At 39.8% G+C, this 19,812-nt stretch overlaps 1 protein-coding gene across 2 annotated transcripts in view; it reads right to left on the bottom strand.

The window, feature by feature from the left end:
• Positions 1 to 5,166: 5,166 nt before the first annotated feature.
• The window catches only part of ift172 (intraflagellar transport 172), a 41,681-nt gene continuing 27,035 nt past the window's right edge, over positions 5,167 to 19,812 (bottom strand). The window contains exons 30-49 of one of the 2 annotated variants that reach the window (XR_004660354.1): positions 19,212 to 19,354; positions 18,717 to 18,810; positions 17,968 to 18,032; positions 17,447 to 17,627; positions 17,135 to 17,244; positions 14,247 to 14,376; positions 12,677 to 12,775; positions 11,944 to 12,053; positions 11,735 to 11,798; positions 11,090 to 11,176; positions 10,705 to 10,821; positions 9,947 to 10,057; positions 9,656 to 9,775; positions 9,160 to 9,255; positions 8,333 to 8,392; positions 8,085 to 8,183; positions 7,627 to 7,780; positions 7,052 to 7,143; positions 5,956 to 6,183; positions 5,167 to 5,748 (exon numbers count right to left, since the gene is read on the bottom strand). Coding sequence is in view for 1 of the 2 variants with exons in the window: in XM_034899783.1 (XP_034755674.1) it covers positions 6,094 to 6,183; positions 7,052 to 7,143; positions 7,627 to 7,780; positions 8,085 to 8,183; positions 8,333 to 8,392; positions 9,160 to 9,255; positions 9,656 to 9,775; positions 9,947 to 10,057; positions 10,705 to 10,821; positions 11,090 to 11,176; positions 11,735 to 11,798; positions 11,944 to 12,053; positions 12,677 to 12,775; positions 14,247 to 14,376; positions 17,135 to 17,244; positions 17,447 to 17,627; positions 17,968 to 18,032; positions 18,717 to 18,810; positions 19,212 to 19,354 (2,022 nt within the window). In the remaining variant the exon portion in view is untranslated. Of the gene's footprint in view, positions 5,749 to 5,825; positions 6,184 to 7,051; positions 7,144 to 7,626; positions 7,781 to 8,084; positions 8,184 to 8,332; positions 8,393 to 9,159; positions 9,256 to 9,655; positions 9,776 to 9,946; positions 10,058 to 10,704; positions 10,822 to 11,089; positions 11,177 to 11,734; positions 11,799 to 11,943; positions 12,054 to 12,676; positions 12,776 to 14,246; positions 14,377 to 17,134; positions 17,245 to 17,446; positions 17,628 to 17,967; positions 18,033 to 18,716; positions 18,811 to 19,211; positions 19,355 to 19,812 lie in introns of those variants that run through there. The other variant, XM_034899783.1, reaches the window with a different exon arrangement.

Genomic DNA, 19,812 nt, shown 5'->3' on the forward strand with positions numbered 1-19,812 from the left:
GGGGGTATGAGCGTCAAACCCTTCATTTTCTCAATTCTGCTGAATCCTTCTGCAACAATTTGTGTCTTTTCTGCATCAATTTATGGTGCTGTATTTATATAAAGGCGATTTTAATAGTGTTTTGGGGGTGGGTTGCACTTGCCGGTGTTGATTATTTGGAGAGGTTGTAGACGCCCCCCCCACCCCCCACCCCCTGGAAATTATGCCTATGCAGAGACTGCAATCTGGCAATCCATCTCAAAACAATATGTCTGATTTTACTGGAGTTTAAATAGCATTATCATGGGGGGTTCACAGTTAGAAGCAAGCGAGAATAAACGTGACGTGGCTCACGCGGGTAAAGGGACGACGTAGACAAACAAAAGACTGTTTGACTCAAAAACTAACATGAGCTTTTTGTTCTCGTGAAATTACTGCAGCAACCTGAGAAGAGACAAGAGTCACAATTTGGTTGAATCACTCACAAATCAACTTCACCCTGAATCTGTGACACAAGATGTCCAAAAATTGATTTTCATAGGAAAGTCAGAAGTTAATGGAGACCAGAGGCTGACTGGAAAAATACATTCATGGAAAATGTCTTTTAAATGGCCATTTGAAGTCACTGCAGTTAGCAGTCATGGTAAACATAACCAGTAGATAAATAGCAGTATTGCATTGTATTGAAGCTGTCCCAGCATGCAGCGTGCTGTGTGGAGGTCAGCAGGACATCCTTTACAGCTTATCTCAGGGACACACACACTGACACACACAAACTCACACTCACACATATGAGATAGGGTGACCATTAAGCATCTTAAGCTCTCCTGAGCTGCTCTCTGTCTTTCGACTGCAGGAGGAGACAGAGCACTGCAGAAAAACACATAGAGGGGAGCCAGAGCATCTTACCGTAATACACAGTGTATAGAGCAACTCAAATTAATCAGCAACTATCGGTGTGAGTCTGATTTCTGGGATTCCAGCTCCTTTAATGTGAATATTTTCTAGTGTCTTCACTCCTCTGTGACAGTAACCTGAATATCTTTAACTTGTAGACATTTTCTTACATTGTGTAGACCAATCAACTAATCAATTTTCAAAAATTAGGTTTATAGTTAAAGAATTGGGAGTTGCAGCCCTGATAATGGGCTGTACGTAGCTGTAGTCCGTATAATCGGCATCAGTGTCATAATAAATGCTAGTGGTCAGTGTAATTCCTTGGTTCAATCAGATTACAGGATGTTTGTTGAGTTATTATGGTTGGTGTGCATTTTATGAGTATAATCATGATGAATAACCCATGTAGTGAGTATAGACACCATGGTAGCATTAGTATAAAGTGACAATACTGTAAATGCATACTTATTAACATCAGTAAATGCAGGCTGCATTGGCCCATAAGAGATGTCTAAGCTCAATATAGTGAAAGTATCTGTTATGTTCTTTATAATAATGCATTTAAAAGGTTTAAAACATCTTTTTTTATATGATCAATGTCCCTCAATGCTTTTGATGTTAGACCCAAAAACGAATGTAATACATGAGAGCCTCTTGAAGGTTGAGAAAACCATTGCGAAGGATACAGTTGGATAAAGTGAACAAAGCCAGGTGAAGCGTAAATAGAGGTATAAAGGGATAGAATGGGATAAAGTGCTGGAAGAAATGGGATTGAGTGGAATCATTTGAAGGCAAAAAAAATGAGACAAAAGGGAGCAGAACAAAATGTACGAAAACTGAACCGAGCCGGACAAAGTAGAGGAGACCGATATTATCAAACAGGTAATGGGGGGAATAAAAAGCAGAGGATCATGGGTCGTCTCTCCTCGTGTTCACAGCGGACCTTGATTTAAATGTCCATACAATTAAGGCACGCGGTGAATGCCAAGAGAGTGGCCTGGAAATCAACACTGAATCCTGTGAGACAGCCTCTAGTGGACACATTGAAGACACAAAGGTCTCAGCTTAAAAAAGACTAAAGACACAAGTGCAATTCTATATCCCCAACATGGCTTTCTTTAATAAAAATGGCATGATTTCTGAGCTGTTTTGTATCTGGGAGAAGCTTGGTGCAGTACCACTAACGACCACTAGATGATGCTCGCGTCTATTCGTTGAAAAACCCTAAATTATTACTTTTCTTTTTTTTAAAGATTATCTTTTTGGGTATTTTTTCCTTTATTCAAAGGGACAGCAGATAAACAGGAAAGATGAGAGAGAGGGGGGTGAGACGCAGCAAAAGGCCTTTCTTAAAAATGCCTCTCTTAAAATACACAGTGCATTATTTAGAAGAAATGTGGGTGGTGACAGACAGATAGATATATACAGTAGATAGATAGATAGATAGATAGATAGATAGATAGATAGATAGATAGATAGATATACAGATAGATATACAGATAGATAGATAGATAGATATATAGATAATTCCCCATAGTTTTGAACAGTAATATCTAATCCTTTCATGAGCGTAGATTAAAAACATGATGTAATATTGTTTAGTTTGTGATGTGAAGCTCTTCTTCTGCGATCCCTGCAGTGTTTCACTAAGTCAGCGTAGCTGCCTGTTAGCATTTAGCAATCAAGTCGTTCTGGGCTTCCAGTTAATAACAAAAAGACCAAAGAAGCCCAATAAAAGGATCTGTCCTACTCAACAACATCAAATGTTTCCTTCTCACAGCTTACACCGCTCTTCTCCATCACCACAGTAAGCTTGTTTTTTTCTGCTCGCTTGCATCTTGCATCACCCTCCTCCGATCAGCCGTCTAAATCACAAGATACCCTCTCTTATTTGTAGTCTTCCAGAAGAGAACAGACTCTCAGGACCGACTGATTAATCTGAACTTTTAAATTAAGTTAGAAGTAATGACGGCGTACAGCAACAGCATGGCTAGACCTTTCAAATCCACTCACCAATGATTCAATCAGAGAAATACAACGTTCAAAATTACAGCTGAGAGAAGGCAATGTGGAAAATATGTAAGAGAATACAGTAGGAAGATTGTTGTAAAGAGCCAAAAATAAATTAAAGCTTTAATCCTCCTGTTTCTTTAGTGTGTAACCTGTTTATATTAATGAACCGTCCGTTAAATTCAAGCCGTCGCCAAACGAGTTGCTACAAAGCCGATAGAGACCATCAGCTCCACACAACTCTCTCTGGATCTCTCAGTACGACAATGTTCAGAAGAGCATCGAAGAAAGAAAGATAACGACTCTTCTGACGAGTCCGTCATGTTTTTTTAAACCCTCCGTGTCCTCCTTGGCTACTAGCAGCTGCGTAGAGGAGGTGTAGGGGTGAAGCGCAATCACGGAAGGCTTGTATCATGTGGACACGCCGACATTACTTAGAATACGTAATGGGGGGGGGGGGGGGGGGGGGGGGGGGGGGGGGGGGGGGGGGGGGGGGGGGGGGGGCGATAGAAACTACGCACTGTAGCTTTAAGTAAGGATAAATGTGTTAATTCACATGATTTATTACGGGTTTGATTTGCAGAGAGAGGCAACAAATACTCCTAACTCAGAATAAAAGTGTTGATTTAAAAAACATATTTTTGACCTAAAGTACAATGCACATATTTTCCTTTCAGGATTCCCTGGTCTCACTTTCTTTCTTTCTTTCTTTCTAAACCCCCCCACCCCCCCCTGTATTTTGGTTTGTTTTCTCGTGACAAACGTCTCAACATGTCTGCAGTAGTGTTAATGTGAATATGAAACACTCACATTTGGGCTGTCTCCAGTCTTCAGGTCTCCTTGAGGGTGAGCAGTGCAGGTGAGTAAGAGACATGAGCTGGCAGCATGACACACACACACACACACGCACACGCACACGCACACGCACACGCACACGCACACGCACACGCACACGCACACGCACACGCACACGCACACGCACACACACACACACACGCACACGCACACACACAGGCTGTTACATGGCATGCTGATGTACAGGTAACCTCTGCTGGGGAAGGAGGAATGAATGTGTATTTATAAATATTCTGTATACTGTAATGTATGTGCAGTAGAAACAGTATGACCACGGTTTGAAAGGCAGAACTTTTTTTGTGTGTATTTGTGTATTAGACCTCTCTTTCGTTGTATTTGTACCCTAAAATTACAAAATTGAATCTGAATTTTTTTTTTTTTTAAAGTTTTTTTTTTTATTGGAGCTCATTTAAAAATCTGTAAAATATCCTAAAATGTTCTGCCTAGAATTCATTTTTGAAACATTTAATGGTAATTCCAATTAACCAATGGGAACATTTAGTCTTTTACCTTTTGTCCAAATCCGTTTTTGCCAAATTCTTGACAACATTCTGTGTTTGGTGCGAGTTAGCAAATGTTAGCATGCTAAACTACGACTACAGTATTATTAGACCTGCTAAACACCAGCGTGTTAGTATTTAGTCCAACGGAGACTGCATGGGACGTCCTTGTGGGATAAGGGAAGACAAAAAAATATTTGTTGTAAATGTGTATATCCTGCAATGTTTTTGTTAATAAAAATATCTCAAAATAAGTACTGTGGGATTTTTGTGTATGTTCCGACGTGAAATACATTTTTACTTCAATGGTACTAGGTTACTAGATTCAGGGAATTGAATGAGTTTCTTGAGTGAACTGATAATTAAAATTAAAGTAAATTCAAGAAATAATTTGGAATTTTGAGAAGACAATTTATTAATATTTTTCTTACTGGGTTCAATATAAAGGAAAGAGACTTAACATATCACTCAAGTTTCCTGAGGGTTGCAACGGCATGACGGTTTCATGGCATCACAGTATGGTTTATACGATTATTATTATTATTATTATTATTATTATTATTATTATTGTCAGTTACGCTGACCACTAGGGTAGCAACCGGTTCACCGCTGCAACCCTATTTCTAACATACGGACAACTGCTACAGTGGGAACAAACTCACTTAAACTTAAGAAAATTAACAAAATCAATCAAAATGGATCAAAACAATGCTGGAAAACTGTGTTTTATTTTAACTTTTTTTAAACAAAATACATTCGATATCAAACACACAATAAAAGGCATTGCCAGAGAGTCCATCCTTAGAAACATACGCAGCTCGCTTCAGACCGCACGCGTTAAAAATTCCTTAAACTGTCGCGGAGTAGCGTCCGGTCGGACATATTACAGCCTCTTAACATCTGCTGGAGTAAAAACTAACATCTGTTAAGATCTGACGAAAACCTTTGGGTTTTTATTCAGCGATGCCGTCCTGGGCGAGAGTTCTTCTAATGAGAGAGAAAAGAGGAGAGGAAAAGATAGATATATACAGGAGACTGTGGAGGAATGTGTTTCCATGGTGAAGGCTCAGGATAAACTGACCAGTCAGAGGATAAAAATAAAGTGAGAGCACAGGAAGTCAATGGGAGGTTTGTGTGTACCGTCATCGCCATAGAGCACCGGGTGACGTGTTCCTTCATGACAATGAACACACACACACACACACACACACACACACACACACACACACACACACACACACACACACACACACACACACAGTGAATTTTAATTTTACTCCTGTTTTAAACCCAGTGACCAGCTGTTTTAGGAAATTACTTCGTTAAATTTGTGTGGGTTTATATCATCCTGAGCAAGAGTTAACATGCTCCAGTGACACAAATACTCCTCATATTCAAATATGTGGCTGATTTTAAGGCTTTTTTTTCATTTAAATTGCTTTAAATGTGACTTGTTTGTAGCAGAAAATAATGGAAAAAAAAAGAAAAGTCATTTTCTACAGGATTTCATACTCCGATCTGTAGAGACAAGTGTGGAATTTTGACCACCAAATTTATATAAAATCTAAATGAAAAGTTGAATAAATAAATATATAGTTGGTGGCTAGGCAATCTGTTTTGGGTTTTTGGATACATGAACAACAGAGCAACGGAGAAGAGGAAGAAGAAGAAGAAGAAGAAGAAGAAGAAGAAGAAGAGAGGTGAAAGAGCACACACACAGATGAATGAAGTAGTTTAAATCTTGCAGCAAAAATGGAAGAATGTAACGAAACGAGGAATAGCAGTGTGTGTGTGTGTGTGTGTGTGTGTGTGCGTGTGTGCGTGCGTGTGTGTGCGTGTGTGTGCGTGTGTGTCAGTGGAAGGAGAACCCAGATGCCGGCAGGCTGCCACACCACTGGCTGATGAACTTGAGGACGTCCTGACACTCTGAACTGTGAGTGGTCTGCAGGGGAAGATGGACACAAACATCGACCAATCACAAAGCAGATTCAACATGCGCAGTCACTGCTGCACACTGATGCCACAAGGGTGTGTATACGTGTGTGCGTGAATGTGCGTGTGTGTGTGTGTGTGTGTGTGTGCGTGTGTGTGTGTCTTGTAGACGTGCAGATAGTGATGCTGCAATAAGTCATCTCTGCTCATTTAACATAAAATCACTGTTGATGTTGAGAGAGAGGATGAAACTCAGAAAACAAGTTTGGCTTTTGTAAGCGAGACATCACACAACTCGGAGCTTTTTCCAAAGTAAAAATACTAATAAACACTGTAAAAGTACTCTGTTACAGGTACAAGTGGATTACATAGTGATTAAATATGTCAGTATAAATGGTGAAATGTACTGAAAGTATATAAAATAAAAGAACTCAATGCAGAAAACTGACTTTTATACAATTACATGTTAAACGCATTAGATAATTATTACTCATGCAATCATGTAACAGCAGGACTTTAGTGTTCTAGTTGGTTGAGGTAGAGCTAATTCTGAACTATTAACTAATGATTATTTATAACTAAAGTGTTGAGGAATGTCGTTTCAAGTACCCAGAGCCCAAAGTGAAACCTTTACAATGTTTGTTTTGTTCAACCAACAGTCCACACCCAAAGAAATATTACAAATAAATGGAGGTTATTAAGAAGTCAGCAAAGCTTCACATTTGAGAAGCTGGAACTGTGAGATGTAGATACATAAAGGTAGAAAGTGGCAATAAAACAAGTGATTCAAGCCAAGTAAGTACCTCAAATTTGTACATAAGTATTGAGTCAAGGTACTTAATGACGGTCCTCCGCTGGATGTGTTTTGTGCGCCTCACCTTTGTGGCCACGAGGAACTGGTTCCAGTCTTTCTTGTTGGCTGCTTTCCCCACAGGCGAGAACTCAATCTTATCCCTCAGCACGGGGTAGCCTGGAGCCAGGAACACCATAGAGTGAGAGGCTATACGTGTGTGTGTGTGTGTGTGTGTGTGTGTGTGTGTGTGTGTGTACACATTCAAGCAGCAAACTGGGAAATTAGCACTGGCAGCCAAGTGATGGTATCTGTTGTTGCTGGTGAAAAAATACTTTATATCAATTCATTTTACATCTACTTCAAATTCAAAATGAGATGAAGAATCGTGTGCTTAACATTAAGATTTTTAAAATCAAAGCACATTTAGAAAAGAAACTTTCTTGAGACATTGTTGTTAAGGAGGGTACTACATCTGGCCTAATGGAAGCTTTTGTGTAGCTGATAACTACGCCACCACGTCTCATTTTAAGTCAACTGAGACTCATTAGAGAGTGCTTTTTATTAATCAACAGCTAAACAATGAAAACTTTGGGGTTATTTTTCTTCAGTGTCTGTGTGTGTGTGTGTGTGTGTGTGTGTGTGTGTGTGTGTGTGTGTTACCAGTAAGAACACAGGGCAGAGAGCGGAGGCCGGTGTTGGTGGCCACCAGCGAGGCTTCATATGAGTTCCTCTCATCACGCGGCAGAACCTGCTCCAACCGATTGTCCATGGACACCATCAGCACCCAGTCACGGATCTCCTCCCGCTGGGCGTCCTGTAAACACACACACACACACACACACACACACACACACACACACACACACACACACACACACACACACACACACACACACACACACACACACACACACACACACACACACACACACACACACACACACACACACTGTTCCATTATTATTTCCTACATCATATGTTATTGTTACAGCTACTTTTAGTATATTTTCCCCCAGATCTGACTTATACCACAGCACCAATATAAATATATTGTCCCCATTCATCAGTCTGACCACAGTGGGATGTTTCGCCGTGTGTTTGGTAGAAGGATGTCTTACGGTGACACAGAGTTTGGTGGGAACTGGAACCTCGAAGGGAATGTCGGTGTCCAGGAAGTCGGAGTGGTCCAGAGCGTCCAGCGTCCCCTCGTCAATCGCCTGGAGACAGAAATCATGGCCAAACATACTTAATGGTGTTGGAAATGAGTTTTCATATTTATAAAATACTGGATCTTTTACTTCATGGGACATATTATTAAAAGGTAGCTAGTTTTTATCCTACAGTTGAGTTGTGCTAGACTACTCACATCACACAGATCCAGAAAGTGATTAAGGAAGATGAAGGCCATGTTCTCCCAGCCAACAGCCTGCCAGGTAATAAAAAGTTACACAGGTTCACGTATCAGTCAGAGGAATTGGGATGGTTTCTAGAACAATGGTTCATATATATGTTAAAGGTGCTCCCCAAAAGGCCTACACTGTCCAATCCCACCTTAAAAGCCATTAAAACCATAACACAACTGTCCAGGGAGAAGAGAACTGATGCAGAATATATATTTGATATTATTCTGTATGTTTTTCAAAACCGATCGGTCAACGTAAAAACTGAATTCCATTGCCATGTTCATCCTGCTACGCTCTGCTGGGCCTACTACAAAGAACTACTACAAACTACTATTTATTTGGGACTGTTATTGCCACTCTTGTTCTAGCCCCAACCGGCCCGTCAGACACCGCCTACCAAGAGCCTGGGTCTGGGTCTGGGTCTGGGTCTGGGTCTGTCCCAGGTTTCTTCCTAAAAGGAAGTTTTTCCTCTCCACTGTCGCACTGTTGCTTGCTCTGGAGGAAACTACTAGAACTGTTGGGTCCTTGTAAATTCTGGAGTGTGGTCTAGACCTGCTCTATCTGTAAAGTGTCTCGAGACAACTCTTGTTATGAATTGATACTATAAATAAAATTGAATTGAATTGAATTGAATTCTAGGTTTGCCTTTGGTCATGGAAGTCATGGAAGTCCTGGAATATACAAGGAAATTGTGACATTTTAAGGTGCACTTAGAAAGTGTTGCACTTTTTTGAGACTCTATCTTAAGTGGAAGAACTACCGTTTCTTCCTCATTCATTAGTGGACTCACCCTGCAGGCCAGGCCGGCCTCGTAGAAAGCCTTGTCTGCAGGAACGAGCTCGGTGTGACGCAACAGAGACACCGCCAGCTTGGCTGAGAGACTGAGCTGAAAACACAGACGGGAAGCAAAGAAGCTTTTTATTTTTAAAATGAGTCAGCTGTTAAACTGTCCCAGCTGACTGTGGAGGGAAAAGTAGAAAGTTACACTCTAGAATAAAAAAATAAAAATGATCTATGAGAAGGTTTAAGTTTGTCATGCATCGTTAACATCAGCTTCATTAACATGCGGGAGCCGCTGTACCCAAGAAACAAATGAAATAAAAAATCCCATTCACGAAGGAAAGCTTATTTTCTTTCTAATGTTAATTTGTACACATGTGAAATTAGCCGCAATTTTGAATAAAAACCAATCTGAAATCTATTATCTTATATTATCTAGGCTGGTAAAATGCTATAAAATGAAAGCCTTCTGGGATCCTCTCGGAGTGTTTCTGTGTTTTACGTACCAGCTGGGGGACTCCTCTGGTTGCGGATCGCGTGGCGTAGTAGTGAGCGATCAGCAGCAACTGCTCAAAGTCTTCGTGAGCGGGAGAGTTGGCCTCGGCCGACCTGGACATGTTCTCGCACTGAAATCCCACACGACACAGGCATCACAAGTGGAATTAAAGTTAAGGGAATATCAGGAAATTTGCCTCATATATTAGAGAATTACAAGAATGAACCCATTTTGCTGTCCACTCCGCATTAGGTGTTTTTTTCAGCTTAGATGGTCTGAACTAGACGCCGTTGGGATTTACCAGCTGCAGCAGGAAATTACGGAGATCGGCCCACATCCGGTAACACTCTGGACCATCAGTGGCGGGAAGGTTGATCAGGTCCAGGAACAGGCGCTTGTAGATGTTAAAGTTCTGTGAGTAAAAAAGTCAAACAGTCCAGTAAACAAGAGATGTATGACTTTTCATGGTGTGGTTGTAGCTTTACAAGTAAAAGCCTGAAAAGCCAGATTTGCGTCCAAAAACAGAGTAAATTTGGTGATTTTTTGCCATATCTTTTCAAATAGAGAATATTTTGTTTGTTTTATCTAACGTCACACACAATGTACGTTAATTATGTGGATTTTTGTGGATATCTGTCGTGTTTTATTCAAGTGGTCTGACACTTAAAGGGGTCGACTCAGTAACTTCAACAGTAAATTACTTTACAAGACTGATAAGACAAAATTTAAAATGTAATGACTTTAGTGGTCTTCATGAAGGTAGGCTGACATGTTCTCAAGCAAATGTTCATGAGAAACCCTAAAGAGATCAGGCAGATCTAGCTGCAAAACAAGAAGTATTAGAAAGACCAACTTAATAAGCAAGGTCACACAGAATCTGCAGATGGAGACTTTTCTGCATCATAACAAATTAAAAAAATTGAAATGAGAAAAACTGATTTTCATTCTGGATAATAGCTAAAAACAAAAAAAAACTGCAGATTCTGTGCCGTTTGGGTCTGCGTTTTTCTGTGAATAAGGAGTTAAAGGTGTGTGTGTGTGTGTGTGTGTGTGTAGTACCTGAGGGTTAGGGGGTGCTCCGTGCTGTATGTAGAGCTGCAGAGCCTTTGGAGCGTCTTCCTCCTTGATGAGGTGTGTAGCGTACAGAGCGATGTACTTATGGAGAATCTTAAAGTTCTTAAAAAACACAACAGGCATGATTAGGAGCACTGACAACATGATATTTACTTTTTTTACTCAAGAAAAACGTTGCATACATGCAGTTTTACTGAGCTACTACTAAAAGTTTAAGTTACAGTAAGCATTACTTACTAATTTGCCGAATATATACTGTCCATGTTCCTATAACTGCTCTGCTGTAGAGATTATTTTAAATTGAATTCTTTGTCCGTAATCTAAACTTCACATCACACCTTTTAGAGTGAGTTTACTATGTGTTCAGTACCTGTTTAGATGCTGTCTCCAGACATTTCTCCCACTGGCCTCTCTCTGCATACATGTCCAGAGCTGCCATGACATCCACACCCACCAGCTAAAACACACACACACACACACAGACACACACAGACACACACAGACACACACAGAAACACACAGACACACACACACACACACACACACACACACACACAAAAGCTTCTCAGTTTCATAAACAAGAAAATGATAGTCCATAGACGATTTAAAGTATTCAAGTTATTTGTCTTATCTTTTTCTATTTTGCTTGTTTAAAGTACAAAGTAGACTTTACCACTTTCACACACTGGCAGCTCCAAATGAACAAAATTATTTGCTTTGTGAGGACTTGAACAACCAGAAATGATGTAAAGTAATCTCAGTGAAATGTACACAACACACATCTTGCTCTGTGGTAGCGAGCGAGGTAACGGGATTTTACTACAGAGATGAAATGGATGAAAGATGCATTTCTCTGTTGCTTTTATACACATTTCCGATCGGTTTAAGACGATGACGGAGTAAAGGAGGTCTCCTATTCTGCTGATAGCGGACTTTGTCCTAATCAGGCTCAAACGTATTAGATCAAGATCATATGTGTTAGATCCAGTGGACATTAGTGTGTAATTGTACGTACAGAGTCAACTTTGCCTTGGTTCTTAAGGTGCTCTTTGTATTTTTGGTCCACATAGTCCTCGTACCTGCCAAAGAGATCGGAGTGATGAGATCCAGGACAAAGACAACACAAGGTAACTCCAGTTATTCTGAATTTTCATGTACTTTTAAGAGGTTATACGTATGTTTAAGTGAGGTAGTATCACACTGAGTGTGAATGTGTCTTTAAACCTCGGCTCCAGCTCCTTGGCGACTCTCTTGGCTTTGTTCCACTCTTCGCCCTCAATAAAGACATTGATTGCCTCTTTGATGAGATTCATGTTTAGGTAGAGCTCAGCCGCCTTAAACAACACAACAAGAGAAAAAGGAGACACTTAAAAACACTAAAAACTGAAACTGACTCATACAAGGATGTTTGGATCAATGTATTAAATACTCATTTGGTTCTTTTTATTTAACAGGTTTAAACAAGGTGTAGATTTTTTTTGCGCCAAGATATTGTGTGTTTTTTTCAATAAAAAAAAAAAGTGTGATTTCCTATAATTTTGGAACATTAATATCACCATATTTGTGTCAAATTAAATAAATAAATAAAACTGATAAAGACAAAACTTGCTAAATAAGTCCAGTGGGGACCAACTACAAAAAAAATAATTTAGTTGGTTTTGAAGCTCACATTGATTTTACATACATAAGAATTGGGTGGTGCCAAAAACGGCTTGGGTGCTGCACCTAAGCTTTAAAATGATGAGGGAAAACTTGGTGTAAGTGTGTAAGTGTTCATATATATCTTACGTATTTATATTGTATGTATGTCTATTGTGTCCTAGTATTTCATTTATAATCTGTGATTTGTGACTGATTTTGCTGCTGTAACACTATCATTTCTATCATTTCTATCAATCTATCTATCTATGTGTGTGTGTGTGTGTGTGTGTGTGTGTGTGTGTGTGAGATCACCCACAGCGTTGTACTTCCTGAGCTTTGTGAGTCGTGGTCCGACCACCTGGACGACCTCCACCGCTCGATCCCCACTGAGGAACTTGATGGACAACTCTGCTGCCTGGAGACACACCAACAAATAAAAACACACTTTCAGGCTTTATACACAAAGACACATTTTGATTGGGTCAACCCTCGGGCCCAAATCAGAATAACTTTCAATTCTCACACACCACACACTGTCTTTCTTTTTCTCACAGTGGCTAATCAAACTCCCAACTATCGATCTGAGACCCTGAGACCTTTCTTTTCAGCAGCACCACAAGACCAAAGCATTCAAATTCCAACTATGGTCTCCATAGCACTTTAATCAATAACACAAAATAATTACTGTGAACCGCTGGAAGGAAATCCATTATGTTGTTGCCACTGTGACCTTTCCTCTTCACCCACCCCCCCTTATGTTGGCTACCACTACCATCCATCTACAATATTGAATGTGAAAGAAGCTAATTGAGTTAAATTAAACTGCTTTTTTGTTTCTGTTGCAGACACTTCATTGTGGTTTTAGTGCCTAGTCTGTGTTCTCCTCATAGACTGTTAATATTAATGGACAAAGCATCCGGTTCAAAGTGCCTTAACCCTGCTTTCTATCTGAATTCCAGCAGAGGGCGACACTTATGGTCGCAAAAGGAGGTCGGTTTCTGTAGAAGTCTGTGAGAAAGTGACCCGCATCTCACTGGATTTATTACCTCGGTAAACATTTTCATAATGAGTTTATGGTCTCAACCGCTAGTTTGAAGTCTTCTGCAACACAGAATTGTGTTTATTTTTGTAATTATGGTCTCGTTGATTTTATAACCGGCAATGAAGCAGGGGGTGTTTTAAGGCGCGGCTATGATGTGATTGCCAGTAAAAGTGTGTAATGTAACGCTGAGTGTCGTCTTAAATCGTCACATCCGCAACCCGGATGGCTGCGCCCGTAACGCCAAACTCACTGACGGATAGCAGATCTCCACAAACCAATGGGTGACGTCATACATGCTCGGTCCATTAATATACATCTATAGTTCTCCTCATTTCATATTTTGTTTACTATTCATAGCTAATCATACAAAGTGTATTTCAGATTAGATGAAGCAACAGCCTAAACTGGGTAAGTCCCGCCCACTCTGCCACCAATTTGATTTCTCCCTGCAGCTCGGTCTGGAAACTTGCTCGTTTAATTCTTCGGCTTTAGTTCACAATTTTGCAGGAACCAATCACAAACTGTAGATAGATATTGAGCGAAGACATACACGCTGATAGCTTAAAATGGGTACAGATAACACGCCACTTGGCTTGAGAAAGTCGGCATGGATGTTTACCTGAACTCATGACATCATGTTAGGTAACTAGACAGTCTGAAAAAACAAGTACAGCTGTCTTTTTTCACCTGTTTTCTTGTCATGTAAATTATTTGACGACTCCTCGGACTTACCTAGACCACAAGGTTGAGAACCACTATCTTACGCGATTAAACAGATAACGTAAGTAGTCAGTGATTAATCCTCAGTCCTGTATGACAATAACGAAGGGATGCTTTCGTTTACCTTCATCCAGCACTTCTCCATCAGGGCTAGGTTGGAGTCGTCCTTCACCTTCAGGTAACACTCCACGGCCCGGGAGTGTTCCCCTGACTGCTCCCACTCCTTGGCCTGTTCTAGCAGACCCTCCACACCCCTAAAAACACCAAACACACACACAGAGTCACATAAAGAGACACAAATGCATTTCATTTGAGGTTCAATTTCAGACTCTGGGCTGATTAGGAACAACAAAATCATCTTGCTTTGACTTACAGACTACAGCAGAGTCCGGGACCCATAGGGGGTCCTCAGAGTTACTGCAGGGGGGGCCACCAAACTATTATTTAATTATAAAAAATATATAAAATAACTTCCAAAAAAGGTAAAATATGTCTGAAAGATACCTAAACACAAGCCCAACACATTATCAACAAAGATTTCTCTATAAACCTATTTGTGATTTTGATTTCTTCAAATTTGTTTCCCAATTTGAAAACCCGACAACACAATTTTTGCTTAATAGAGAGTGAAATATAAGGTGCTTTCACTGCAAGGGCTTGAATGTAACGGGCATTCATTTATATGTAAAAGTTCCACACGCCAGTTTTTAAAAGGGGTTAATGTGATGTTTTTTACTTATGTTGGGCTGCAATGAACGTGAAAAAAATACGTGGCTTTCTCTGAGTCACACCACAATTTCATCATGGAAATGATGTCCCCAGTTCACCCTTTTATTTCTCCCCTCTTACTTATCTCTACTTTTAATTATATTATATGAAAAGGTCTCAAACTAAAATTTGCTCATTTGCTAATGCTTACAAGAAAATAGGAATATGCACTTATCTGAAGCCCGAGCTGTAAACTCTGCAGGAATAATTCAGTGTTTTCTCACTTTAACCCTCGCTTCCTCGCTCGTTTCCATGGGTTACTATTGATGTTTTTTCTCCCACAAGTCATTAAAGAGGGAGAAGCAATGGGAGGAGGATAAGAGAGAGAGAGCGAGAGACAGAGACAGAGAGAGAGGGAAAGTGCTGCCGGTCTGCCAGCTAATGAGCAATTCCTTATTGGTAGTTTCATTTTGAGATAACACATGAGCTGTGTTTTAATAAAGCATCAAACTGACTCTTTGCGCATAGATTATACTTGTGGGTGAATAGAGAGAGCCTGTGAGATGTTCATAGTGGGTCCTGTGGTCTCCCTCTGGCTTTTAAGAGGTTTCTTAATCACATAACAGTTTGACAAAATCTAATAAAAACTCTTAAAACAATGTCCCACAAATACCAAACCTCTAATCTATGTTTCTGAGTCACATTATCTAGAACAAGATTACTGTGTTTTGTGGGCACAAAAAACAAATAAATATAAATTATATCACCATTTTAAGGTTCTCTGGACTACAATGAATAAAGGGTCGTCCACACCAGGAACGATAACTATAACAGGAACTATAAATATATAGTTTTAAAGATCGTCCTAACTCATTATAATGACGAACAGTGGAGAACGATACCGTTGGGATTACTTTAAGAGCAATTTGTTATAAAATAGAAACACTGACGGCCAATCAAAATCCATCTGAGCTCACAAGATGACACGGCGGAGAGAGACACTGCCGAGTGATTTGATAGGTGGTCGGTGGCGTGACGTGAATTTAGCACTTGGTGCTGCAACCATCCTTAAGCTCTGTGTATTATATTATATTAGTACTTTATATCATTAATGTTGGCTGAAACAAATGTTGAAGTGAACTGAGTAACTTGGTGCCTTTTGGGATGTTTTTGTTAAAAATATGTGAGTGTTGTGGCCATTTTGGGGGTTTTCTGAACAGGAAACAAACATATTTCTGAGAATTTCTCCAACGCGGGTGTGTGACATATTGTAGATTTTATGGTAAACTCTACAAGAAACAGTAGAAGCTGTTCAGGATTTCGCACAATTTGTCGTGATTTAACTTAGACTCATAGTGACAACTATATTGTAGTGTAAAGAGAAGTACTTCCACTCTTTGTTACCAGGGTAATCAGAGTACAAAGTCACACATCCTGCGGGGCCCGAGGTGGATGGATGAGATGGTAAAGACACGTGGTTCTGCCTGTGTAGAGCGACCTTATTGGTCAACAAAGTTTGGGTTGGTAACGTGTGTGGGTCAGCGGTTTAGACACTGTCCCATCCTAAAAGCCTAAAATCTGCTATTTTATCTGCTTTTATATGTTTAACTGTTTTTAACTTCTCTTTAATGTTTAATTTTTTGCAATGTAACATTTATTTTCGCATTTTATGTTGACTGGTTTTAACTGCTATTTAATGTTTAATTTCTTGCAGTGCACTGTAAGTTTTATTATTTTAAATCGTTTTATGTAAAGCACTTTCAATTGCCCTGTTGCTGAAATGTGCTATACAAAGAAAGCTGCCTTGCTTTGCCTTACTTTGAACGTATTACTCATGTCACAGAAACCACTGAGAGTGAATCTTGTGTTTTAGATGTTATTATCGTACTGTCGGTGTTTTTGTTCCGGTGCCCTGCACGGAGCTGCTCTAATCCATGGCTCTCTGAAGCTCTGTGCGCCCGCTGTTGCCTGGAGAAGGCGGCGGTGTCGGCGCCTGCACAGACAGCCGGCAGACTTTTGGATGTAGTTCATAAAACGTACCGAAATTCACAAATATGTAGGATATAACTACAGGTATTCCTGTAATCGTCGGTACCGATGTCTGCTGTATTATGTATTATTACCAGCTGCAGTGTGCATCGCGAGCTTGATGTCGCTGTTTGCAGAACATGCTCAGCAGTGTGGATGCTCACATCGTTATGTTTATGGTTATCATTCATGGTGTGGACGGCCCTTAAATGACCATTGCAAGAAATTATAAGAAATGGATTTTTTTTTCTTAAATGTTGTGGTTTTTAATCTTACTGGGTTCCCTTCTTGGAGGTCTCCTTCTCGTACTCCTCTTGGAGCATGGAGAGCTTGTTGGGGAGATACTCCTTACAGATACGCATGGCATTACTCCACATGTCTGCATCCTGACAAACACAAATATTGAATACATTAAAGAAAAATTGACCAAAAGGGAGATGTTTAAAGTGTATGATTTGTATTTTAAAAATCGAAAATGTGCATTGTTGATCAGTAGTTTTAAACAAAAAAACAAAAAAATAAAGAAATATTTTATTACAACATTTTGCATCTCTTTTTCGTGTTTTTTCCTGAAGCCAGTTTTCCTACCTTGTAATATTTAACAGCGAGTTCAGGTCTCTGGGCTCGTAGCAGGAAGGCTTCAGCCTTCTGGAAATCTTTCTGTTCAAAGCAGAACTTGGCTTGGCCGACCAGGACCTCAGACACACTCTCTGGATCGTGGCCCTCAGCCACCCGCTGCGCACTGGCCCAGTCCTTATTGTGGACATACCTGGAACAGTTCACACAGACAGACACACACACACAGACACACACACACACACACCGGACAGTCAACAACAACAATATAACAACAATATAAACAACAGTAGCTTTTAAAAGGAAGTTAAAATCTTGTGTAGGAATGAGACATGCAAAATGACAGTATTTCCCCACAGAAAATGTAGTGTTAAGTTACATTGAATGGAAAAACAAGTACCCTAATTTGTGTGTAAGTACAGTACTTAAGTAAATGTACTTATTTTACATGCCAACACTTTCTGCAGGTGTATATAGATGTACCCCTATTTCTGACAACTTCTAATCAGCTCCAGGGAGCTAAATGTACCCACATGAACACGGCTTCTTTGGGTTTTCCTGCTTTGATGAACTCAATCTCGGCCTCAGGAAACTTACCCTGGAAGGAAATACAGAGTCAGAATATCAGGATCAGCACTATTTCCTGTATTGTTGTTGTACTTTTGACTCTTAATCCTACATTCTGGACTACATACCTGTCCTCTGTAAATTCTATTGATCACATTTGCTCATCCCTCAGCATTTTTGAACATCCTGCACTATTTGATACAGACTCTTTTTTTAATGTTAAAGAGTTATATGTACATATTTGTTTCTGTATTTATTTTGTTGTTTGTTTATTTCATATTAATGTGTAGTATGTTTATGTATGCAACAAGAACCAAGGCAACTTGTAGGTGTCTTGGCAAAAAATACTTTTCTGATTCTGATTGTCATGTAGTCTACAACGGTCTCAGTGACAGGGAGTATGAGCAATGCACAATGATTATAGGTGAATAATCAAATTTACCAGACTGATAAGAGAACTATGTTGTGACTGTTTGTTAAATTGTTATAAAACTGTCATGTTGAATTTAGTGGAAAGAATCCGTCTGACAAAAAGCAGACCCTTACATCTAAGAATGTATTCACACTAAAGGAAAATTCACATTTTTACGAGCTTGGTCTTATTTGGAAATACTGGCCGCAATTTCAAAACTAATGAAGGACAGAACTATGCCATTTTATAAAGGTTCAGACAGCAGATGTGTTGCTATGTGCAGCAGGACGGTGACAGGTTTACCTCATCCTCCAGGTATATGGCGTGTTTGAGGTGGATCTCAGGAATCTTCTCCTTACAGGAAAGACGAGCCAAATCAAAGGCAAAGTCAAATGAGCTGGGGAGTAAATAAAGAGCAAGAAAACACATCAGGTTCCACAATAGAACCAATGACTAGAATGAGCTAATGGCTTAAAGCCAGCAGCTGGACATCCTAAAGTAACACATTCTGCTTCAGATATTGGCTACAATTCCATCTAGATATACTGTATTCAACCCAGAAAGTTTCACAGCAGTTCACACTTTTTCTTGGGACACGCTGACTATCATGACTCAGACATTTTTTAAGATCCAAATCATTTGCGGGGGTTAAATATGTGGGATTTCCCTCGCCACACAGTAAAACTAATAAAATCTTTTAAAAAGATTTAAAGCCGCCCACATTTGACTGTGAGTAAAGGAAAATGAATCACAGTGTACGTTTGTACACACGTGTCGATGTGTTGTGGTGCAGCTCACAAGTTATTTGAAGCAAACTCAATGGCGTATTCCAGGAGGCCAAACTTGTTGAGCAGCTTGACAGCCGCCTCTCCTCCCAGACTCCGAGCCCACAGGTAGGCCACCTGCTTCTGGGCAACGGCACCTCCGTGGCTCTTAGCCACCTGAAACAAGTACATGACATATGTGTGAATATATATTGTACATACTATATCACTAAAGGGATTCCCTAACTCTCTCACCACACAGATATTCCCAGAGAAAACATTCAATAGAAGCTATAAAGTTGCAGCATTGGCAATAAACACTGTCAACAGGGAAACACACACACTTGTAATAATGTGTCCATGAAGACTAATCTCAATTTACTGTCAGACATCCTGTTCCTGTTTAGCATTCATAAGCTGTATATTGATAAATGGTTTTTAACACACTATAATGTTTTACATGCAGCTATAAGAACATTTAAGTGTTTATTAATTAACAGTATTTATGTAGACATAATTTCCAAATTTTACATTATTGAATATGTGATACACTTTATTGTCATTCATAATCTGTTTTTACAGCAGCTTTCGGTTATAGGTGCCCACAAGTTATATGTTGGGGTTACATACATTAA

This window comes from Etheostoma cragini, chromosome 18 (genome assembly GCF_013103735.1).
Source record: "Etheostoma cragini isolate CJK2018 chromosome 18, CSU_Ecrag_1.0, whole genome shotgun sequence".
NCBI classification, from domain to species: Eukaryota; Metazoa; Chordata; class Actinopteri; order Perciformes; family Percidae; genus Etheostoma; species Etheostoma cragini.